Source organism: Fusarium phalaenopsidis (genome assembly GCF_050370095.1).
Source record: "Fusarium phalaenopsidis strain FUZ10S chromosome Unknown contig_32298, whole genome shotgun sequence".
In the NCBI taxonomy this organism is placed as follows: domain Eukaryota; kingdom Fungi; phylum Ascomycota; class Sordariomycetes; order Hypocreales; family Nectriaceae; genus Fusarium; species Fusarium phalaenopsidis.
The window spans coordinates 2,128,425-2,152,329 of NW_028145407.1; the positions used below are offsets into that span (position 1 = coordinate 2,128,425).

General features: G+C 53.7%; 7 protein-coding genes across 7 annotated transcripts; 5 read left to right on the top strand and 2 right to left on the bottom strand.

Annotated features, from left to right (window-relative positions):
- Positions 1–2,440: 2,440 nt before the first annotated feature.
- On the top strand, positions 2,441–3,951 carry LRP88_07214 (PPIL4 family peptidylprolyl isomerase; the record flags this gene model as incomplete). Its single annotated transcript, XM_083243748.1, has 2 exons — positions 2,441–2,520; positions 2,577–3,951. 2 exons carry the CDS (start codon positions 2,441–2,443, stop codon positions 3,949–3,951), a joined length of 1,455 nt encoding a protein of 484 aa, XP_083100972.1.
- A 5,086-nt stretch (positions 3,952–9,037) lies between these two features.
- LRP88_07215 (Zn(II)2Cys6 transcription factor domain-containing protein) lies at positions 9,038–10,568 on the top strand (the record flags this gene model as incomplete). The annotated part of the gene is made up of 3 exons (XM_083243749.1): positions 9,038–9,172; positions 9,278–9,385; positions 9,444–10,568. 3 exons carry the CDS (start codon positions 9,038–9,040, stop codon positions 10,566–10,568), a joined length of 1,368 nt encoding a protein of 455 aa, XP_083100973.1.
- Positions 10,569–12,186: 1,618 nt separating this feature from the next.
- LRP88_07216 (mannose-6-phosphate isomerase PMI40) lies at positions 12,187–13,581 on the top strand (the record flags this gene model as incomplete). Its single annotated transcript, XM_083243750.1, has 2 exons — positions 12,187–12,330; positions 12,382–13,581. The coding sequence occupies 2 exons, from the start codon at positions 12,187–12,189 to the stop codon at positions 13,579–13,581; spliced, it is 1,344 nt and encodes a 447-aa protein (XP_083100974.1).
- A 370-nt stretch (positions 13,582–13,951) lies between these two features.
- LRP88_07217 (FAD-dependent oxidoreductase) lies at positions 13,952–15,527 on the bottom strand (the record flags this gene model as incomplete). The annotated part of the gene is made up of 3 exons (XM_083243751.1): positions 13,952–14,015; positions 14,066–15,352; positions 15,478–15,527. The coding sequence occupies 3 exons, from the start codon at positions 15,525–15,527 to the stop codon at positions 13,952–13,954; spliced, it is 1,401 nt and encodes a 466-aa protein (XP_083100975.1).
- A 755-nt stretch (positions 15,528–16,282) lies between these two features.
- LRP88_07218 (SGF29 tudor-like domain-containing protein) lies at positions 16,283–17,632 on the top strand (the record flags this gene model as incomplete). Its single annotated transcript, XM_083243752.1, has 1 exon — positions 16,283–17,632. One exon carries the CDS (start codon positions 16,283–16,285, stop codon positions 17,630–17,632), a length of 1,350 nt encoding a protein of 449 aa, XP_083100976.1.
- Positions 17,633–18,875: 1,243 nt separating this feature from the next.
- LRP88_07219 (ADP-ribosylation factor family-domain-containing protein) lies at positions 18,876–19,538 on the top strand (the record flags this gene model as incomplete). Its single annotated transcript, XM_083243753.1, has 3 exons — positions 18,876–19,125; positions 19,179–19,325; positions 19,375–19,538. The coding sequence occupies 3 exons, from the start codon at positions 18,876–18,878 to the stop codon at positions 19,536–19,538; spliced, it is 561 nt and encodes a 186-aa protein (XP_083100977.1).
- Positions 19,539–21,032: 1,494 nt separating this feature from the next.
- LRP88_07220 (kinase-like domain-containing protein) lies at positions 21,033–22,400 on the bottom strand (the record flags this gene model as incomplete). Its single annotated transcript, XM_083243754.1, has 1 exon — positions 21,033–22,400. One exon carries the CDS (start codon positions 22,398–22,400, stop codon positions 21,033–21,035), a length of 1,368 nt encoding a protein of 455 aa, XP_083100978.1.
- Between the last annotated feature and the right edge of the window lie 1,505 nt (positions 22,401–23,905).

Consider the following 23,905-nt stretch of genomic DNA (forward strand, 5'->3'; position numbering starts at 1 on the left):
GAACACAAGCCTGCATATGCATAGCGTGCGGCAAACTTGGGGCATTGGGGGCAAATATTCTCTGTTTCTTACCAAAAAGAACTTCTGGACTCTGTGGTGGCATCGCGTGGCTACTTTTACCTTTTCGTTTACATTCTTGAGCTGCGCTGGTCGATGGAAAATCACGCGGGAGATGGACAGAGTCTACGTTTATCATGAAGATCTCCCGAGAGGAGACTTTTTTTCAATATCCTTTTTTTAGTGATAGCGATGAATGAATTCACTATCAATGCACCTGCTATTGCGGCGCACAAACTACTTTACTTGTTCATGAAGCCATCGTGAGAAACGTCGGGATTCATCACCCGGACTACCTAACCGCTGAAGAATGGATGATATGATGCGAAATATAGCAAACTGACTATCAGACCCGAGGTTGAAAGCCGCTGGTGCCCCACGTACCAGAAAGATAGCGAGACAACACGCGTCGAACCCACAATCTTGCAGTTTGATCGGCCCCGACCCCCCTTGCTCGCCCTTCGGGGGTTGGGGGGAAATGAAGATCATTTCGCAGCAAGTCGTCGTCCCCTGGCGCCGCCGGACGGAGCTCCACCAACAACCGTAACGCGACGACGGGGGATAGAACAGGGAGGTGTTTTTTTTTTTTTCCCCTTCCTCGACGGTTGGAAGTTGTTTGATAGCCAGGCAGGGCTTTGATACGTGCTAGTCAAAGTATTGGCTTCTATCGATCGTGATCGTTTGATTGCCACCTGAGCGGTCCAAGCACACCCTCCCACACCGCTGAACTTCCATAACGGTGCTCCTGGCCCGGGGATCGGCGCCGCATACACATAGTCTAGGATGGCGGGCTTTTTGCATACCGAGCAACGGTGGGCTTCACCTTGCGATGAGGCTGACAGTTTGAGCTTTTGGAGTTGTGACGTTGAGAATCTGGTTTCTGGGGGATTACGACTTGCTGTTGTCATGTTTGGCGTAAATGTGTGGAAATTTGGATACATCGTTGAGTAACGGTTACATCATTGGCAAACGTTTCTTCACCTGACAATGTAGCATGTCCTCTTACATCAGGGCCTTGTTTTTCGATATCCAGCTTTGGCTACGGGCAGTAGAATGCTACCCAGTTTGAGCCTCAAGATTCCCCGGCAACGGGAAGTCTACTACCCTAGCGCTCCCGCGGATGAGCTCATGACCGTCTCACCGAGATGAACAGCTCAGAGGCACACAGACACCTGGGTCATGCGCAACCAACCTTGGGGTGCCCATCTTTTTTTTTTTTTTTTTTTCCTCCGGTATGACTTCAACGGTCGTCGATCTCGTCTGGAAAAAAAGCCCCGGTAATCTGGATCCTGGCCAAGCATAAAACATCATGATGACATCTCGGTGTCTTGATCTGATATGACGTAGTTTTTCTTTGATCGAGATCTCTCGTCTTGTTTCGTCGATGGCTTCAGTCGTTTTTCCCTTTTGAGTAATGAGCTTGTTCAGATTCGGACTTTGTACACTTGACTTGTTTCGCACATGTTGGTGAGTGGCGAGGTGGACACAAGTCCGGACATTTTCCTCCTCGTCGAGATATGTTGTGAAGACATGATATGATAGCAGCTGCTTTTGCTATAACGGGGAACTTTCTTTGTTGTAGAGGGGTTGGTAACGTCATAACTGCCATGACTTCAACGGCTTTTGGATGGATCTGAGGTAGGAGAACTGCAGGGAGGCAAGGACCTCCTTGTCTGAGTTGCCAAGATGAACCCTGGTCTATCGCATCCACTCGGATGGATACAGTATGGGCTTGAGTTTGAGGTTATGAATCTCTGGCTGTGTTACTGTAGCCCATTAGCAAGTGAATAAGGTGACTAGGTGGTGTTTGTCGGTTCAATACGGAGACCTAAACCTCTTACCTTTCATCATACCCTTGAAGAAACGTCGATTTTACCCGTAAAAGAAACCTTTCAATGCATCTTCTGAGGCTTTTCTCCGAATGCGGCGTAGAAACCTGTCAAGCTCCGAGAGCATCTTCTGATAAGACGGTGATGTCTATATCCAGCCCGGAATTTCTATGTCGTGGCAAGTGATCAGGTGCGATGGGATAATGAGTGACGATAAAAGCCAAGACTTGGAAGACCCCTGTTGTCAATATCCCCTTTTTTCTAGAACATGAGCAGCAAGAACGTTGGAGGAGGAGAGGGGTGTCATGTGATGCCCTGAGTGATTGAGCTACCAGCCACATAGATGTGGCGCGGGCCGCTAGCGCCACCCGCATAGAGATTCTTTCCAGGTTGAGCTTCGCGACAGTGGCTGGTGCAGGTGAACTCAAACAACCTTCCAAGACTTGGGACGACGCGACTTTGGCCATCAACAATCCCCTGTTACCCTCTTTTTCATCCCTCGTTGTCGCATTACCAAGAGGACTGTTCCCTACTGGATTTATTAACGATACGCCATGTCTGTCCTCCTCGAGACCAGCGTGGGCGATATCGTCATCGACCTCTTGGTCGACCATGCGCCGAAGCTCTGCGAAAAGTAAGTGCTTGACCTTTGGCTTCTCTACATGATGGATCGAGCTAACAGTCATCTAGTTTCCTCAAACTTTGCAAAGTCAAGTACTACAACTTCTCACCCGTTCACTCCGTTCAAAAGAACTTCTCCTTCCAGACCGGCGACCCTCTCGGCCCTCTCTCCAAAGACTCTGATGGCGGCTCGTCAATATGGGGTCATTTGTCCGGCGACTCTTCGAAACGAACGTTCCCTGCCTTCTTTCACCCGAAGTTGAAACACCTTGAGCGAGGGACGGTCAGCATGGCGACAGCGCCACTGCAATCCGACCCAGACACGCGCGTGGCGGCTTCCCAATTCATCATCACACTGGGCGAGGACACGGATTTCTTGGATGGAAAAGCTGCCATCTTTGGCAAGGTTGTGGAAGGATTTGATGCTTTGGAAAAGGTCAACGAGGCGATTGTCGACGACAAGGGCTATCCCCTCATCGATATCCGGATAAAGCACACAGTCATTCTGGATGACCCCTACCCTGACCCGCCTGGACTACGGGAACCGAGCTCGAGTCCTCCTCCTACCGACCAGCAACTTAAAACCGTTCGGATTGCCGATGAGGCGGCACTTCACGCTGATGACAATGTTGATGAGGAGGAGCTGGAAAAACGACGACGCAACAGGGAGGCGCAGGCGCAGGCCCTGACTTTGGAGATGATGGGTGATCTGCCGTTTGCCGAAGTGAAACCTCCCGAGAACGTCTTGTTCGTCTGCAAGCTGAACCCGGTCACCGGGGATGAGGACTTGGAACTCATTTTTGGCCGGTTCGGCAAAATCTTGAGCTGCGAAGTCATCAGGGATCAAAAGACAGGCGACAGTCTCCAGTATGCATTCATCGAATACGAGGACAAGGCATCTTGCGAGGCAGCATACTTCAAGATGCAGGATGTTTTGATTGACGACCGACGAATTCACGTCGACTTTTCCCAGAGTGTCAGCAAGCTCAGCGACGTGTGGAGAAACGACGCCAACAAGAAGCGTCGAGCCAATGCTGGTCGCGGCGGCTGGGGAGGTGTCAGGGAGCTGGAGAAGCGCCGACAATACCGTGAAGAGAGGGAAAGGAGCACTGAAGGCGACTACGGAATGGTCTATGGGGAGGAGGAGATGAAGGGAAAACTGGAACGAAATGGGCCTGGTCGACAGAGGGATGATGGCCCTCCACCGAAACCTCGCGATGCTGAAGGTTCAGAGCGACGAAGGAGCCGAAGCCGGAGCCCTCGACCGCGGGACCGAAGTCGAGACCGGTATCGCAAACCCAGGGATGACCGCCGAGGGGACAGACGAGACTGGGACCGGAGAGATCGAGATAGAAACCGAGACCGAGACCGCGATCGCAGAGACCGAGATAGAGATAGGGATCGATATGGGCGGGACGATTATGACCGCAAGTCGAGGAGGTAAAGAGTGGCGAATCGGCGACACGGAATACAAACGGCGCAAAACCCTGCAACCGTTGATGGTCTAATTCAATCGAAAGCAAGCGTTTCGACTCCTTGATGTGGATCCCTCACCTAACACCAACCGACATGTGCATACATGTGGCACCAATTCGTCCTGGCCTACGAGTTTGGCAGTCTGTTTATTTTGTGAACAGGTGTTTGCCCGATTCTGCTGCCTCCGTTCATCATGTACAAGTGAGCTCCCCGGCATACATGCGGTCCTTCGGAGCTCCCACGAGCATCGCGCACGGTCTGAGTAGGCCAAATGGATCGAATTCATACCGTCTACGCACGAGAAACGTTGGTCGTCAACATGAGCACATACTGGCGGGCGTGGGTGAACCGGGGATCTCCCTCCCGCTGCTGAGCGACCCCAGCTGTCATTCTGGACAAGATCCCCGGGCCACTCCATCTTCTTTCTGCCAAAGCGTCGCTTGCCAGCAGCATCCCCCACGCATTTCTCAGCATCTGGAGGCCTGTGACACATGACAAGTCTCTTTGTGGACGTTCAGCAGATCACAGCACCAGCATTATTAACCCAGTCTCGCCAACAGGCGACCAGGCATGGTAGAGCAGCACGCCACGGCATGTTTGGCTTCACGTACGGGTACTGTATTCTGTGCGAGCGGAGATGTAGACAAGAATCTGACTGAACCATGACCTGTAGCTGAACCCTCTGGATGGATCAATAAGCCGCCTCTCTCGGCTATGCTTGCTGTGCCTGCTTCACCGTCGACAAGACTGGGCACGGCGCTCGATCGAAACTATGCAAGACACCCGGGGGTGAGACGACATCTTCTCACCACGTTGAGAGGCTACTGTACGGCCAAGTGCATGGTGTTCAGCCTTGGTTCACTCTGGAAGCATCTGCCACCGAGCTCGCCCAACCATCTCGCCTGGCAGGGATTGGATTCCAGAGCTGAATCTTGGGCCGAGGCAAGAGTGGCTGGCTGTATGCGCAAAGAGAGATCGAAGACACCGTTTCAGATCGACCATTGGGTTCGGTCGGCATTGACGTTGATGGATGGTGACGATTGGCGGTGCCACATCCCGACCATCTCAACACGAGTTCCGGGCTTCGAGGACCGACGTCCGAGCCTGGGAATAGCGCTGTTTCTGAAGAATTGCATCATCATACCTTGTGGTGATACCTGGCTCTGGGGTCCCATATCGTCCGTGTCTACGACCAAGCAAGACCTTGGGAATCTGCTCGGTCAGCGTGGGCACCTTGGTGCATACTGTAACACCGACACATAGGTATCTCGGGCATGAGACCTTTCAGGCGAGACTTTGTCGAGATGTGCAACCTTGGGGAGGTCAAAGAGCCTGTCGCAGGGTGCTTGAGGGCTGGGGCGTGGCCTGGACTGCGATTTGAGTCTCTGACGGGAAGCAACATGCGCCAAGAGAATTCCACGAGGCCTTGTGATATTATCTCTTGAGAAGGGTGAGTTTCAGATACTTCTCTGCAAGCGTCCTTGGCTCTGGATTCGAGAGATGGAGATCCCCCCCGCGTGCTTTTCGGATCGCTACAGATGCTTCTGACCATCGGGGACATAGCAACCATGGCGTGGATGATCTCGCCGTCAGCCACCGTTCAGTCCTCCCCCCTCACCTTGCTTGATGGGCGTCACAGAGAGGTTCAGAGTCAACCCCTGGACACGATGGGCCAATCGCCAGTGCCACAGGATACGCAAGACGGAAATGTGCATTCTCACGTGTCACACCCTTTAATGACAGCGCGGTAGGCGACATCTCCCCTCGGGACGCTGCTGGGCCAAAATTTTCCGCACTGGGACCCGCGCTCGCCGTGTCATGTGCAGTTGCGGACGTTTTGCTGTCCTTGACGCGGCGGCGGAGGTTGAGGTTTCGTCCAGAGGACCTGCGGGCTGCGACAACAACAGGGTATGGAAACAGAAAAGAAGAAGGGCAGAAGCGAGCCTATGCTTGACTAGGAAAGTCCGTTGGCGACGTGTATGTCGTCTCCATGCCAGGGGAGAGACGGAGGCTCGATACGAGGAATCTGGTTGCTCATCGATGCGAGAAGGTTCCACTCTGGAACCAATTGAAACAAGCTGGGCTCAAAGGGACGGCACTCCTATGATGCTGTTCGTTTGTTCACCGTGCTCAGTCTCTCAGAGATGTTGAGACAGACAAGTTGAACTCGAGATGGCGTCCGTCCCTGGTTGTAGGGTCTGACAACTGATACCCCATGCCCCCTACACTTTGACGAATTGGGGGCTGAGATATACCCCCAACCTCTCTTTTGGTCTCTGCCATGTTGTTTGCAGAACCTGTCCTTACTCATGAGATGTTGTGAGCAGCCGTTTTTACTCGAGGGACACACTGCGCAACCGAAGTGGCGCTGAAGTTGAGTTGGAGATACCAGCCCCAAGAGAGACAGCCCCCCGAACCTGATGGAGGCGCACACGGGGAGCAAGCAAATCAGACAGCCTCGTCAGCGATCTCATGCATGAGCCCCTTGAGCCTGGCATGTGGCGCTCCAAAGCTCGTTTTACTCGAATAACCAGGGATCTAGTTCCTGTCCGTCAATCTGCAGCTTCCATCGGAGTCTTGCTCCTATCAGTTTGGCCCCTGGGCGATATGTTTCTTGTTCTGCCTCTGCGCGGACGTTTCCAATACGGGCTCTGACCTTGATTCTATATATACACCCACACCAACGCGACCGTTTGGCTGTCTGTATCCATGGCGAAGAAACTCGTGTCCTGCGTCTCGCCTTTGAGCATTGGCGCCCAAAGATGAGGGCACAGCTTCGACCCAGCAACAGGGTCAAGGAGAGTGAAGCTCTCAACCCAACACTGTACTTTTGTGCAACGGCAGACACGGCGGTATCCCTCTTCAGTCAAAGTCTATCCCCATTGGTTTTTGCCGTGGTAAAGAAGTGCTCGGATCAATCTACAACGGATCTTGTTCGTCTAAAAACAACCAACGGAGGGGGACGTCGCGGGGAAACATTGCACATTGGCAGGTTTGGGGACTGAGAATAGAAACTCGAGAGAGACGAGAAAGAAGATGAAAAAGGCCCGAAGGGGACAGCGGATCAGCTTCTCGGCCATGGCTTGCTCTCGTCGTCTCATCTCCTTGTCTTGCTTGACGGAGGCTTGGGGTGCCAAGGCGTCCTGGCCATGTTGCAGACGACCACAGTATGAGTGTTTGCTCAATCGAGTTAGACGCTGCGTTTGTTCTGCTATCGAATCACGGGTCTTGTGCATCAAGGTCGTCGCTTTTGCTTCGACATGTGTCGTTTATCCTGGCAGGGGTTAGCTAGGAGCCCAGGGTCTCATCCCAAATACCGGGTTTGAGGAACTTTCCCCGAAGAATGCCGCGGCTTGATCTGAGCCGCATGGAGCTGTCGACATGGGTCTTCGGGGGCTTAGTTGAATCAGGAGAGCCAAGGCAAACTTGGACCCCCAGGCTCTGGCTCTCACTGTGTTGGCTTCTCTGGTCGCAGCGCACTGGTGTTACATGACGACAAGAAAGTGTTTACAGCATCTGTTGACGAGTGACCATACGCTGCGTCACAACCGAGAGGGGACTCTGCCCACCCCCCAAGCTTTGCTCTCCTGGACTTGCCATGGGGACGGCCTTCTCATCATCTTGGAACCATCATGTCTTGTGACATTGTCTTACTGGTTGCGAGTTTGCTCACTCAGCCGGGGCCAAGACATGGGCGAGGTTTTGGCAAAAGACATGTCTGTTTGTCCCCGCAGTCATCTCGTCGCTGCCCGTTTCTTTATGACCCCCTTTCTCCATATAGACACGGGGCCGAGAAAGGAATGGAGACCGTTTGGCAAACAAGTCCCTGGACATGACGGTGGGCTGCTTCGAGATTGATGCTGCACGGAGATCCGATAAAGGGTGGAATGGGCGGCGCAACGTGGGGAAGAAGAGCGTCAGTCTCGCCTCAGATGCTGTGTCAGAGTCATGAATTCACGCCAACTCTACAGACTGTAGATATGCGGCTGAGTTGGAGACAGAGATGAACATGTCTCAGAGGTGTGTCTTGGTCCCAGCGGCGTCCTGAGGGCTCATGATTCTGTCAAAAATCTCAGACCAGCAGGGCTCGCTGTACGATCCGGGGAAGACCTCATTCTGATCGGTGATCCAGATCTAGGCGCCCCTCATCTCCTGTTGGGATCCAAACCTGGCATGTTTGCAATCGCCTCACTCAGATAGCCATGGAAGCTAGTGCCGCATGGTATCCCCATCATTCTGCAGCTACCTGTGGGCATCCGAAGGCCGGCGACCCTCGCGTAACTGAGGGTCCCGGCAGCCACACAGCGTCCGCGGCTTGCTCCACACCCTTGCAAGGTGAGAGAGAGACGTTGACGTCTGCTGTGGTAGGTGTGTGTGCTTGCGAAGCTACTGGAGGATGCCTCGACCATTTCCCCTTGGCCGCCTCTCTGAGTGGGCACGGTGGTCTTCCCGGGGCGAGGGGACCGTTTATTGGACGGCGAGATGGTAGTGAGCAGGCTGGGTGCGGCAAACAAAGATATAACGTCCTGTACCAGGACTAGTGGGAGAGTGGTACGGGCAGAGTATAACAGCATGCCACGGCTGCAGATCTTGCTGCCTCTGATTCTCTCCTTCTTTCAATCTCTTGATCTTGTCGAACACGTCTTGTCTGAGCTGTCAAGTTAAGAGGTGATGAGATTTGTCTTTTACTTCAAATCTCAACTCAACTGCTTGATACAGCTGGCGATATACACTCTCCATCCTTGACTGGACAAACCACTTACACTTCTCGAGAGCCCCGACGGACGAGTGCTGGCAAACCGGCAACGGCTCGTACATCACACACCTTGTCCCTAGGATCAAGACTCATCAGAGTTTGCCATTGAATCGATCCAGGCTGACTTGACAAGACGGTTGCTGGCACTGATGAGGAAGCCCCAGCTGCAACCTCTGCCAGTCACCCGTTGAGCATCTCCCCACTCACCCTTTACCCTTTGAACCTCGACAGACTTGGTAGTTATACCATGGTCACTCCAACTTGCTATGCGCCGGCCGACGTCCGACGGTATAGCAGGATGAACGGCTACTCATCATACCCGGAGCGTCGGAGCTTGGCTTACCCCATCCACCCGGACACGCGAACAACCATCATCAGTGAGAGAGACATGATTGATGATGTGGCGCCTCAAAGGAAGCGTATCGCAGTCGCTGTGAGTATATACCCCACCTTCCTTACCCTTTACGTCTTCTCCCCCTGGTGTGTGTGGTGTGCGCGAGACTTACATAGTTGTGTAGCGGGCTAACAACAGATCCAGTGTGGGCGGTGTCGAAAGAGGAAGATCCGGTGCAGCGGCGATTCTGGCAATGGGGGACCATGCACAAACTGCAAGAACGCAGGCTACGAGCCCTGCCAGTTTCTCAGAGTATGTCTTTCAGGGGGGAGGTGCTTTATGACGTTCCGGGACTTACGCTTCCGTCTAGGTTGCTTCGCAAGAGACACCCATGAAGCAGGAGTCGTTTAACTATAGTCTAGAGGCTTCTCGACAGTATCAGGCGCGAGGAAGCTCCGTCGTCCCGCCTCTCCCGCCGACTACCACTCACTACCCCGACGGCCTGCCAATGAATGCTAGCGACCCCTTCATCTATCGAGCTCCTACAACCTTTGCGTATACCGCAAAGTCCCTCTACCCCCTCTCCAGCTGGAGCAATGGATATGCTGAAGATCAAGGCATCAACTATACCATGTATCCGCCGGCGTACCCTTCGATGCATGACTCGGACTATGGCATCAACTACCGCATCGGCTCCAGCACGGTGGGGAAATCTGAGAGCATCTGCGTTGACACGGAGCCCAACTACGCCTACAGCAGCGGGGCTCCGACCACGAGCCTGGTACACCGACCGGCTCCGGTGGCGGCCGACTCGACGAGCATGACGTTCCAGAACATGGCGGCGGGTGTCAACATGGGCGACAGGGTGCTGCCCATGCCCGTGGGACGGTCATCAGTTCCCAGTTCAATAGGGTCCTCGTCGTCGTCGTACCGGAACGATTCGGGCTGCAGCTCCATCTTTGGGAGCGGCGGCAGGGGCTCCTCGGCGCAGACGTCGACCACGGCGGGCACGTCGCCTGCGAGCCCAGATTCCGAGACGCCTTCGAGTTACACGAGTTACGAGCCCTCGAGCGTAGCTTCGGCCGCGGGCCTATCCTCGTATCCTCCCATGACGCTAGCCTCGCAGCTCACCCGCACGAGCAATGATCTCTACACACATGCCAGCTCCTCCGAGGCTTCTCTCTATACTCCGGCCGACTCGATGCGCGTCGGAGGAGGAGGAGGAGGAGGTCCAGGACCCGACCTCACGTACCGCTACACGGACACTACGACGGCGGCGACTACGGCGGCCGCTACGACGTCGGCGCGCCGTGAGGTGCCCATGATGAACGGCGGCAGCGGCAGAGTTGGGTCGCCGTTCTCGATGGCACACGGGGCCACGACGTACATGGCGCAGCCCGCGTCGTACATGCTTCCTCCTGGAGACGTCGGAGGCACGGGGGCAGAAGCCGCGGCGGATAGCTACCGCAAGACTGCGGGGACACTTCGAGGATGAGGGGAGACGTCTGAGCCGTCGGTTGATGAAGTTGTTTCTCTTATTGGGACCATGGATTCCCTCCCTACTGGCTCTCGGCGTTTGAAAATGTGTTTTTTTCTGGCCTGCTCTCAGCAGAGGAGTTGCAGTGTGTTTATGTTTTTGGACCTGAGCATCGAGATGTGAATGAGCCAACTGCCATGGTTCTCTGTTCGCGGTGGATGACGATAATGGTCGTCGTCGTTGTCGAGAGACTCGCGAATGCAGGGGTGAGAACCTCTCTGACGCTTCCCCGCGCGGAGCAGGACGGATGAACTGCTCATAGACTTGCTGGGGGACCCTTTTTTCTCGCATGAGTGAGGGGTTTGATGGGTTGAGGTTGTGAGGCACAACGTCTGATGGGGAGGCAAGACGAGAGCGTTGGTGTTGTGTCACCCTTGGCGTTTTGTCGTCGAACACTTTTTCCCGTCTTCGAACGACACCGAGTCGGGTCGTTATGCCTGGTCTTTTTCATTACTTTTGTCTCTTTTGTTCTTACTTTTGTTTTAATCACATGGTTGGTCATCATGGTGCATTGCATCTTGAATTTTTCACTCCCCGATGTTCTCTCTGTAGAGACTGGGTTGAGTTATTGACTCGTTGTATGTTGGGCTTGCACGATATTCATCAGACACAGCCAAACGCATACGGATATTAGGAAGGCGAAAATGGATATTGGGTGTTGGGTATGTACATCTTGATCAGGCGAAAATTGGAGTGAGTTGGCAAAGGGAAAATGACATTGGGATGGAAGATGGGTATGGGCGTGTTAATGGGCTTGCTTTGGTTTGGTTGGTAGTCTTTTTGATGGGATCTTGACGAGATGAGACTCTGCACTCCTGATGGGAGACAGCTGTACATGAAATTAACTACTTGGATAGTAGATAGCTAATGATCCATCTCGAGTTGATAGTCTGACTGTTGGTGGTGTGTCTCTGTTGGCACGGTGGTGATTAATATGAAGCTGTTCTAATATCTGTTGGAGCCATTGTTTAATAGTTTATCCAATGGTCCACCCCAGCTCAGCCACGTTTCAATAAACCGACAATCGAGTCGAGATCAATAACCCCTGGACAATTACATTGAACGAGATGAATCTAATGAAAGCCCGTCATCACATGGCATCGAGACATGGCCCCAAACAGGTAAACCCCAGGTCCACAGCGGGGTAGGTCAGCGGCGCTACTCCGGTATGGCTTCAGGGGGAAGCTCCGCTGCGGGACAATGACCGGGCACCTGCCCGTAGAGTCCTGCAGGCGCTGTAGCTTACAGTGGTTTGCAGACGGAGGGCTTCCTTCCGCGTCTGATCTTCACCAATCTGCATCTTGCTGATCTATTTCGAGCTCCCCCTCCTGCCTCCACCTCGTCATCCCACGTTTGACCAGATATTTCTTCTGGAGCGGAGAAAGTCTTTGGGCGTCACCTGTTTCTTTCTGATTTTCTACAGCTCCTGCAAAGTTGCACGTTTGCTCGCTTTGTGTGCTGTTTCTTAAACGACCGCCTCCAACACGCACACCTGGCATCTACTTCCCCGCCATCTGAAGCTATCCCAGCGTCGCAATCGCATTCAGAGTCGCACTACCACCGACAACCTTCCAAGATGCAGGTTCCTCTACTAAGACTGCAATGCGGCGTCAACTCGTACGCCTGGGGCAAGAAGGGCAACGAGTCTGCTGCTGCTCGCTTCGCTGCTGCTACGCCATCTGACGACCTTAAGATCGAGTCAGACACTCCTTACGCTGAGGTATACCTCGAAAACTTCATGATCTTTGCCAATGACTGACATGTTTTGCAGCTCTGGATGGGCACACATCCCTCAAATCCCTCCCGAGACGTCAAGACCGGCCGATCCCTCCTCGAGCTCGTCCAGGACAACAAAGCCTTCCTCTCGTCCACCATCATCTCCCGCTACGGCGAGAAGCTCCCTTTCCTCTTCAAGGTGCTCTCGATAAACAAGGCCCTCTCGATCCAGGCCCACCCCAACAAGAAGCTCGCCGAGCAACTCCACGCCCGCGACCCCAAGAACTACCCCGATGACAACCACAAGCCCGAGATGGCTATCGCCATCACCCCCTTCGAGGGTCTCTGCGGGTTCCGCCCTCTGGCTGAGATTGCGCACTTTCTCGAGTCTGTGCCTGCGCTGAGGTCTCTGGTGGGAGACGAGGCTGCTGCCGAGTTTGCGAAGGTCGCCAAGGATGAGGAGGAGGGTGTTAGTGAGAACAAGAAGGTGCTGCTGAAGAAGGTTTTTGGCGCGCTCATGAACTCGTCTGCTGAGGCGATTGCTGAGCAGACTGCTAAGCTGGTTGAGCAAGCGAGCAGCGAGGGTGCTGGTTTCGCTGCTGGCGGCGTGGCTGCTACATCTGGCGAGAAGCTTTCTGAGCTCGTTCAGCGATGTCACGGCGAGTTTGGTGACGACATTGGCCTGTTTGTGCTCTTCTTCCTCAACTTTGTCACTCTCGAGCCTGGTGAGGCCTTGTTCCTGGTTGCTGATGATATTCACGCCTACATCTCTGGAGACATTATGGAGTGCATGGCTGCCTCGGACAACGTTGTCCGCGCAGGCTTCACTCCCAAGTTCAAGGACGTCCCCACCCTTGTCGACATGTTGACCTACAACTACGCCCCCATCGAGGAGCAAAAGATGTCACCCACAGAGTACCCCTACGCGACGCTCAACCGCAGCGGCTACAGCTCTGGCTCAGCCGTGGTCCTCTACGACCCTCCTATCGACGAGTTCAGCGTGGTGCGCACCCTGCTCCGGGGTGACGGCGCAAAGGCCACCTTTGAGCCCCTCGACGGGCCCAGCATCGTCATCTGCACCAGCGGCAAGGGCAAGATCTCTGTCGGCCCCACGAGCGCCGAGATTCGCGAGGGGTGGGTGTACTTTGTCGGCGCTACGGCCGAGTGCGTGCTCGAGTCCGAGGGGGGCGAGGATGATGAGTTTACGACTTATAAGGCGTTTTGCGAGATTGATGACTCTAAAGAGAAGCTATGAGTTTGAGTCGGGGGGTTTGGCGTGTGAGGAAGAGCGTAAAAAACGATGCTTTTAGCTTTTGGCCATTGAATGATGTGGCTGTATATACTTTTTAATATCACGTTCATCTACATGCCATATCGGTGTCTTTTTCTCAAAGTACTTGGAGTAGGGGGTGTATTCATGATGGGAGATTGGTCACTCATACCCTGTCTTCCCTCTGATAAGCTAACCTTGACCGACAGGCCTTGCGCCAACTGGGGTTGCGCTTGATCCTTTACACAGCATCCCTGTATATTCTTTTGATAGGAGATACGTGATTAACTCGAGAGTGTACGTTGTCAGGTTCCTCAAGGGTTGACTTCGCTTCATGGTCGATAGATACGTATCATCACTTGGTTGAGTCGTCAACATCAATCCTCTCGTTGAACGGCCAGCCGTCTTTGTTCGTTCCCCTGCTGGTGAAAGTTAGCATCACACGTTACAGATAACCGACTTTCCTTACCTTGGCTCTGGTCTATCGCGCTGCCACTTTGACCCATAATATCTCAATCCCCTCCAAAACCACGACTTGCTGGTACTCCACGTCGCCGCCACCGCCGCAAGACTGCCCATCTTCTTGGATCTCGGCTCCCTAATTCGTGCATACTCTTCCAACGCAACTCTAATACCGGTCTTTGTATCTGAAGTTGCGTGCTTGAGTAGTGACCTGGCTAATACCATGGCATCCTCAATGGCGAAGCCTGTTCCCTGACCACTTGTCGGCAGCATTAGACGTGCTGCGTCTCCGATGAGAGCTACGTTTCCCCATTGGATTTCATCCTGGTTCCATATGCGTTGACGGAGGGGTGTGCGGATGATGCGGTCTGCGGATGAGAAGAGGGCTTCGAGGCTGCCGGCGTAGGGGTGGAAGACGTTGCGGTGCTGTCGGAGAATATCGACAGTGGAGCTGAGGGGGTATTGACTTGGGAGCATTGAAGATTGCCATGGCTCTGCATCAGGTCTGGGGTCGGATTCTATGGGCGAGGATGATGAAGGAGGTGAAGCTTCAGGAAGGATGAGATCCCATCGTGTTCTGCCCTGGGGACAAGGGCCCGTGGCGAGAAAACCGTCATTGAGCAGCATGAGGTGGGATTCGCTGAACTTGGCTGTGGAAGACGGCGCTTGCTCACTGGTAGATACGCCGTATATGCCAGTCAGGCCCATGAAGTCGGGCAGCCATCTCTCCTCCGCGGTGGCCTTGTTTCTCTGGTTGAGGATGAATCTTCTAACGCCAGAGTATCCTCCGTCAGCGCCGATGAGGAGGTCTGTCGCGATGTTTGTTCCATCCTCAAAGGCGACCCTCATAGTTCCATCGTCGAGGGATGTGAAGGCAACGGCCTTTTTCTCCCAGTTCACTTCTCCGCCGAGTTCTTTCACCTTTTCGACCAGCAGCTTCTGTAAAGCCCATCTCTCAAAGTAGACAACGCCCGTCTGAAGATCACCACTCCACATAAGATCACCCTGCGTATTCAACCTCTCAACCCCGCCATCATAATCACAGTTCCACGTCGACAGTGCACCACACTCAAAGCCTTGTGTCTTGATTGAAGACTCGAGGCCAAGACGGTGTAACGGATAGAGGCCGTTGGCGAATAGGCCGACTGTTGCGCCGGCGCGGGAGCCAGAATCTGAGGGGGAGGGGGATGAGTCGAAGAGGATGGGAGTGAAGGTGTGGCGGAGGATGGGGTGGGAGAGGATTTGGAGGGCGAGGGTTGGGCCGGCTATTGCGGAGCCGATGATGGCGATTGTTCTGGGAGGAGACATTGTCAGAAGACTCAATAGGTAATAAGAGGGTGTTTTGAATTGAAGTATCAAGAAGTGACCAGTCCTGGCGTGTAAGTGAGGATGTCATAGGCTAACACGGTTGATGCCGACTTGAGGCCGTTGGTGAGTACCAGAAACAGGTCAGGTAGCGGATGTCTCATGATGAATTTAGCTGTATGAATGAGAGGACATTGTTTATATACCATTCTCTGCTCCCCATAAGCTTGTCACTGCAAGAGACTGACCTGTCTATTGCTTCTTCGACTACGGATGAGCACAGACCAATCGGTATACGGAATACGGCGATGCTCAGACAGTGCGGATACCCTCACGATCTCAATTCGCACGTGGCTTATCCATCATCCGATAAGCCGCCGCACTTGCCAAATCAGGCAAGCCTGTACCCCTCACCGCCTTGATTTCTGCCGGCTTTTACTTTCCCACCGCATCATCGGCCTCATTTGTCGGGCGGAGAGCATATCACGACAGCCAAGACAGACAGACGACGACATGATACCCTCTCAGTGAGCAAACTCTGGGAAAAATTTCGAGGTTTGCTTTGGCGCATACAATGAGTTGATACCCACCTGACCTGGCCACGTTGTTTATGAAAGCAAGCTTCTTCAAATTCGTTTCCTTCCTTCCTTCTCTGCCGATCACTTCTTTCTTGTCTGCGACGCGCTTTCTGTCTTAGCCGCCTTTCCTTCCCCATACCATCCCGCCTCGGCCGCTCAATAACTGGGCCTACTGTCACAAGGTTAGTCGACTTGAAGCATTTTCCTTTCCTCTGCGGTCTTCTGTGTCAACATGGATACTCTTCTCTATCCGGCATCTTTACCATACCGTCTGTGCCCCTCCTTTCTTGGCCTGATTCTTATTGCGACATTTTGTTTAGGCGGGTTGGTATCGGGGCAGGATGGCTAACGGGAAGAAGCCTGCGCGGGACGAATTGAAGAACCTCCAGGAGGACCTGGGCCCCTACTACCAGATCCCGCTCAAACCGCGACGCAGCGGCACCCACTCGAGGGAGAACAGCTTCCAGGAGTCGCTGCGACAGTCCTCCGGCACCCCGGAGCCGAGACGATCTGGCACGAAGCGGCAGGACCCGTCTAGCAGAGATTCGACCCCGAGCCGCCCGACCAAGTCGAGGACCAAGAACCATAGTCGGGACATTACCTCGGACACATCCACCCCCAAGAGGTCGCCCAGGAGCGAACCCCCCGCGCATAGCATACCGAGGGCCGACTCCGCCAAGCCGGAGCGTCACAGTCGCGAGATGTCGCAACGAAACCGCAGTGGGCGGGCGACCAACAGGAACAATGGTAATAACCATGGTGAAGAGGTGCAGATATGGGAGCTCTGCAAGAGTCAGATTGGAGATATTGTGTCCGGGATAAATGCGGAGAACGATAGTCTCGGAGAGCTTGTCAACCTGGATAAGCAGGCGGGCACCATGGAAACTGACAAGGTTCCGGGTGATCTGCTGCAACAGATGGAGCAGCACTGCCGGACAGGGGTGAAGCACTCGGAGGCGAACATGACCAACATCAAGAACACCATTGAGCAGCTCAAAGTGCTCCGCGCTGTAGTGCAAGCTAAGGAGCAGTCTGAGGCCGCGACCGCAGGACCCGGCAAGAGACAGGCCAGGGACAACACGGCCTCGCTCTACGACTTTGACGGCGCCGGCGACTCACCGGTGCCGAGCCCCATCGGAGGGTCCTCGCGCAAGTACGGTGACCGGGCGAGAGACCGAGACCGGGACCGGGACCGCGACAGCATGCCGCCCAAGGCCGATAGTGTCGAGCCTCAGGGGTCAGTTGGGAGCGGGGTCGGATCGGGATCCAACAGCAAGTTCAAGGTTGTCTTTTCCAAGGGCGATGCGGTCGCCTTCAAGCCCAAGGCGGTCAACGGCGACCAGACGACGGACTGGATCCTGGGCGAGGTGGCCCAGGTGATGGGTGAAGGTAAGAGCCGGCGGTACAAGGTGCTCGATATCGAACCGGACGACCAGAGTAAGCAGAAGGAGTACCGGTCGAGCGCCAGCAGCATGATCCCGATCACGCCCGAGAGCCAAGCGGGCTCACTGAAGGACTGGGAGTCAGGCAAGGTGGTTCTTGCACTGTACCCCAACACTACTACGTTTTACAAGGCCGAGGTGCACAGCATGGACAACGGCGGCAAGGTGAACCTCAAGTTCGAGGGGGAGAATGATTCGACGACGCTGCAGCAGGTTGAGCGGAGATTTGTGATTGAGTATAGAGCTTGAGGTTGGACTTTTGCATAGCCGGCGAGGGAAAGTGAGAGAAGCAGTTGTCTGTCATGGGCAAAGAATTGGATGGATTCGCTTAAAGAGTCCCATGACGAGTCTCGGATGGCAAGGCGAGGCAGTAGGCGATAATAAGGATAGCCAGCGGAAGCGATATGGCATCCATAGCAGATCTGATATAATAAGTTAGGCGCATGAATGGTATACCCATTGGCGTGCAATGCAATGTCCGTTAGCAAATGTCGGTCTCTTATACTATGACGACGGAGGGCCAGGAGGAGAAGTGTCCCCCGGCGTCGGTTATGACGAGTGTCCGTCGTGGAGTGACCTGCCCGTCGCGCTTAGAGACGGTGGAGCGTTAGGTACCGGTGGGACAGCCGCCGCTCATGATGGGACTGGACTTGAATTTCAGCCGGGGGTAGAAGAGACTCAGGCGGATGCGCGGGTACCTTACAGGCACACGGGGCAGCTCATTTCAGGGACCACGACTGGGGGGGCCTTAGGGGCCTCAGGGGCGGGGGGACCCAATCCCCTAAAGGTCGTGGACACTCGCTGGAGATGCCCCATCAGTGGTGGCCCTGCAGGCGGCCGTTGCCCCGTGCGGCGCTAGTCCGAGAGAGGCTCAGACCAGGGGGAGAGGAGGAGGAGAGAGAGGAAGCCCAGTGCTTCGCTTGGCTCATGGGGGCATAGGATGGATCTGATTTTCCCTTTTCTTTTTTCCCCTGACGGGGGACGAACGAACAAAAGTTGAATCGCCCTTTTTTTGCGAACTACTGAACGAAACAAAGTGCAATACTTTCGAAGGATTCTTCTTTTTTCCCTATCAGCGAATCGAGTGGAGAGAGACAAGGCAGCAACAGAAGTGGGAATTCTCCAAGTTCAAACAAGGAGGGGGGAAAAGAAAAACACCAAAAAGTCAACAGCCACGTTTCCCAGACCCTGGACGTTTACTCTATTCGCATTTGACTATCAAACTGGTGAGTTCTCGCTCTATTCTTACGGCGCATTGTTGTATTGTATGGCTGCTTGTTTACTGACTGATCTTGCTTTGCGCCGCAGCTCCGTTGGGCTTGAAACGAAACATCAAGAGCCCACCCCTTCTTCCCACCCCCGAGTATCGGATCATCACACCACAACTAAACCGCGACGAGTACCGAAAAGAAAAGGCGCACCGACCTTGTTCTTCCTTTAACATCTACCCGACCGAACATACACTTCGACCGTCGATTCTACAGCCGCAACCATGGGCGGCCAACTCTCCAAGATGATGGGCAAGATCTTCGGATCCAAGGAGATGCGACTCCTGATGCTGGGCCTCGACGCCGCCGGAAAGACCACCATCCTGTACAAGCTCAAGCTCGGACAGGATGTTACGACTATTCCTACTGTTGGCTTCAACGTCGAGACTGTGACGTACAAGAATGTCAAGTTCAACGTCTGGGACGTCGGTGGTCAGGACAAGATTCGACCTCTGTGGAGGCACTACTTTAGCGGTGAGTTTGGAGAGGCATATGGAGATAGATAGGATGCTGATGTTGTGATTTAGGTACTCAGGGTTTGATCTTTGTTATTGACTCTTCTGATCGGAACCGTATGGACGAGGCGAGACAAGAACTGCATCGCATCATCAACGATCGCGAGATGAAGGACAGTCTACTACTCGTCTTTGCCAACAAGCAAGATCTGGCAGAAGGTAAGCGCCCTCTTCTTCTGTATCTCCAACATAATGCTAACGTCTTCAGCCATGAAACCTCAAGAAGTCACCGACGCCCTCCAGCTCACCAAGCTCAAGGACAAGGTCTGGTACGTGGTGCCCAGTTGTGCCACCACGGGAGAGGGTCTCCTCGAGGGTCTGGCTTGGCTTTCCAACAATGTCAAGGCTCCTCCTGCCCCTGCCAAGAAGTAGAGGAACGACCGATACTTGATCTCCTTGGTTTTTTCCCCCTTTGGCGGCTACTCTTTATCTCGACGACTTTCCCCCTTTTTCCGGCGCGAAACCTCCGAGGCTTCTTCTATATCTCCGACACGCGATTCTCTCTCTACCTTCTTCCCTCGAGCGTATGGGGAACCGATTCGTTCATCCCGACACGAGCTGTAACCGATCTAATGTATTTGGAGCATGATTGGAAAGGGAAGATGAACCGCTGGCCTTATCTTCACCCCCTACGCTCGGTGGACATCCGCAACTTCCCGCCTCGAGAGAGAAATACAAATCCCTCCCCAACGCGCCTCAACCTAAACCTTGACTCAACAACTCAAACCGCCGCCCGCCGCCGAAATTTGCCGAAATACCCGACGTTTTATCTTGCTTTTTTGTCGTCTTTTTTTTTCTAACTGCCTGTTTTTGCCCACTAGAGATCCGTTCAGAGAGGGAGACTTGGAAGGATTGGAGATGGGAGGTTGCTGAGCAGGGATGAAAGGGGTGGATGGTGATTAGATGAATCGAAAGGCTGGACAAAGGGAACAAGACAGAAAGCAGGCAGCGAATGAGAGGCAGAGTGTCCTCTTTTTTTTATTTACTCTTTGTCAATTTGTTGTCAGTCTGTTTTTCGCATTTGCAATCGTTGCTGTTGTTGGTAAAAGATAATTTTTGTCATTTTATGATGCCCTCTCTCCCCTTTTTTTCTATGTATTACTTGTCTTAATTAACGTCGTACTCCTTTTCATTTCTCTTGACGAATCTCTCTGTCTCTCATTCTCTTAGAATTGCATGCTGGTGGAGTTGGTGTGTTGCAATTAAAAGACGATTGGGGTGTTGGTGGAGTTCTGATTGATGTTGGCGATAAACACCATGATGCGGGGTGCAGAGGCGGGAGACGCAGATGGCGATAATTACAAAAAAGAGGTGCACAAAAGAAAAAAAAAAAAAGTGGTTTGAAATATAATGTCTTGTGTGATACAATTGTATCTATAAGGTACAAGTACCTATAATATTAGATTCTCACTCCACCGAGAATCCCCTCCTTGCGGAGGACATTTAGATGCTTAAGCCGTCGGGCCTCGCCGCGGCGGAATTCGAACAGGTCGTCACTGGCGCCGTCGGGAGAAATGGTGTTTACCGTTTCGTGATGACTCGTCTTGACCGTTTGACCGTTTGGGCGTGTTCCGGATGTCTTTTGACGATGAGGGTAGCGATTTACTGGTATATTAGGGTTTAGGGGGAGTGGCACTGGCGGGCAGGTGATGGGAGAGTGCAGAGGTGAAACTCTGTTTGACATCTGGATTTTGCTTCTGCCTAGATGTCGGGTATCTGTCCTTGACTCACATCTAATCCATCAATCCACCCATAAAGCACCGAACCGTGGTGTTTAATAATCCTCGTAACGATATATATCCTCAAAGCAATTCCCAAACGCCATGCTCACCCCTATCCCAATACCCATCTACCCGATTGACGACATCACTCCTTTAATCGCTTCGCTGGCCGGACGAGTGAGTCATCTGGCAGTCCGCTTCGCTTCGTACCCGGCAGACTGCTGGTGCGGATGTCGTTGTCGTCCTGGCTAACACGTCGATGTGGATACTCGTTCTTTAATCCCTCGAAGCAGTTGGCGCTGACACGATCGCCTGTGCTGAAGAATGGCGACTGCAAGGCCTGCGCGGCTGTGAGGCGCTTGGCAGGGTCGTACTCGAGAAGACCGGCGAGCAACTTGTAGCCCTCCGCACCTAGGGAGGCGAGCGGGGGGTTGGCGTTAGACCCGGGAGGGCCTGCATGGGAAATGGTGCTGTAGTACCACTTCTCAAGGTTTGAACCGCCAGGGGGAGGTGGAGGCGGATTACGAGAGCCGTAGTGACCATGGTGGTGAGGGTGGTGATGATGACCGTGATGACCATGGTGAGACGACGTCATCGAGTTGGCGAGTGTGTTGAGTTGATTGTACTCAGGCATAGTCGAGAGAAGTGGCCAGCGATCCTTGGTCGGCACGCCCATGATCTCGATAATCTTCTGCATCTGGTTTCGCTGGAAGGGAACCGTCTTCTTACTATCCATCTTGGCTTCTTCACCCTTGAAGATGGGACGTAGGGACAACAGCTCGGCAAAGATGCAGCCAACAGCCCACATGTCGATGGCGGGGGTGTAATGATAGGAACCGAGGATGAGCTCGGGGGCTCGATACCAGATTGTCACGACCACCTTATCGCCGCTGAAGAGGGAGTGCAGAGGCTTGTCGAAGCGACGGGCGAGTCCGAGATCGCCAATCTTGACCTCGCCGGACGAGGTCACCATGATGTTGGCCGGCTTGAGATCGCGGTGGAGTACCCAGTTGGTGTGGAGGTACTGACAGCCGTTGAGGAGCTGGAACATGATGCTCTTAACTGTAGCCGGAGGTATCGGGTGTCGAGGCTGTTGAGTGTGATGATGGATAATCTGTAGCAGATCATGTTCGGCATACTCAAAGACCATAAAGATGCACTTGTCCTCAAGCATAATCTCACAGAGGCGAATGACATTTCCGTGGCTGAGCTCACTGCAAAGACTCATCTCACGAATAGCGCTCTGCGAGATGCCCGTGTAGCTGATCTGCTCTCCCTCCTTGTCGGGCTTGAACTTTTTGATGGCGAACTCGCCAACGGGCTTGCCGTTGCGGCCGACGGCCTTGTAGACGCGTCCATAGGTACCAGAGCTGATGAAACCGACGATACGGTAGCGGTCTGTGATGCGGACCTTGGGCTGATATCCAGTGGAGCGGTCGTGAGGTTCTACACGGCGTTTTTGGTAAGCGTGAGCTGGGAAACCGACGCCAAGGTGATGAGGGCGGAGAGGCATGGCCGAGGTGTCAAGTGCCTCTCTCTGCCTCGGTATCTTGCTTGAGATGGATGAGGTGCTTTTAACCACTTGGCATTGGCACAGCTGAGGGGTTCAAAAGATGAGAGCGTATGGACAGTAGAGGACAGATGCGAGGCAAAAAGGGTGAAGAAAACAGAGAGGATATTTGCAATGCCAAGGCTCGCGGGGAAAGGACAAGAGAAAAAAGGCAATAGCAAAAAAACGATGAGCAAATGATGATGACAAGATGCTCAACAAAAAGAGGATGAATGTTTGAATCCAAAGGTTGTCGATGAAGGCCGAGTCAGGCAAGTCGTTAGAGACCACGCCAGAGGCCAAGGCCACGCCACACTAGCCGACAATCTTGACACCTCAGGTTGCTCTTTTTCCGAGAAAGGCAAGTACGCGAGGCGACCCCGAGAGTGAGGAGGAGGCGAATAAGCAGCACAGCCAAGAACCCCTCAGCCGGGTAAAGAGATGGACAGTAATAGACACGGAGAGCAGGCCGAATGAAAAAAAAAGGATCAAAAGGTAGAGTGGAAAAAACGCGGTCTGGGGAACAGATATAGCCTGATCCTTGACCGGAATAGGGGAGGAGAAGCAAGATACGCGAGACAAATAGACGCAGACGCAGATGCAGGATAAGAAACACAGCCAGCCACTGATAGGTTGAAAAGTATTTCAAGCGTGTAATGGGAACCAAGCAGCAGAATGACGAGAAAAGAAACACACGCCGTCAAACACGCACCTTCAAATGTCGCCTGGACACTCCGCTTCAACGTCCCCCTGGCGCCGCCCAACCCCACGGATCCTGGGCCCGACGCCCCCGAGGGCGGATTCGTTATGCTCATTTAGCGAAAAACCCGGCCCCTCCGCGTATGTCTTGTCAGCCCGTAGTTCGAACTTGTACGTGGCAAGCAGGCAAGCGCAAGTTGATTGTATGGCCCTCTCCTCTCTCTCCACAGAAAGGGTCGTCTTTCCCGCCCCCGGCGACGGCGAAACGCGGTGTGGGATGCGGACCGTGATGATGTGTGTGCGTGCGTGCGTGCGTCTTCTCCTTTGGGTTTCTCTTGCTCACACTCTCTTGTCTTCTTTTCCCCGCACGTAAGAGTGTAAAACCGAACGATCTAATGCAGGACGGGATAGCGAACCATAGACAGCTTCAGGATCAACGGGCCCGGCGAACCGAAAAGTCGCGGAAAACGTGGTTGTCACGCGCGCCGTAACAGGAAATAGAAGAGAAGCCGCAGTAGACGCCGCAAATTCTTTTGCTTGGTCTTTGAAGCAACCCTTTTCCTGTACGGATACTGGCGAGCAAGAAGCTGTAATCAGCCGCCGTGGGCACAGCGCAGCGCAAGCGCGGATCTCTACCCTCTGCCGAGACGAGACAAGACAAGGTGAGGTGCAATGAGCGATATGGGGCGTGCGGAGTCGAGGGGCGATGTGGAGTTTTTTACTTGCTGGGGGATAATCCTATCCGAGCTTGTAGTACTAGACAGATGCTG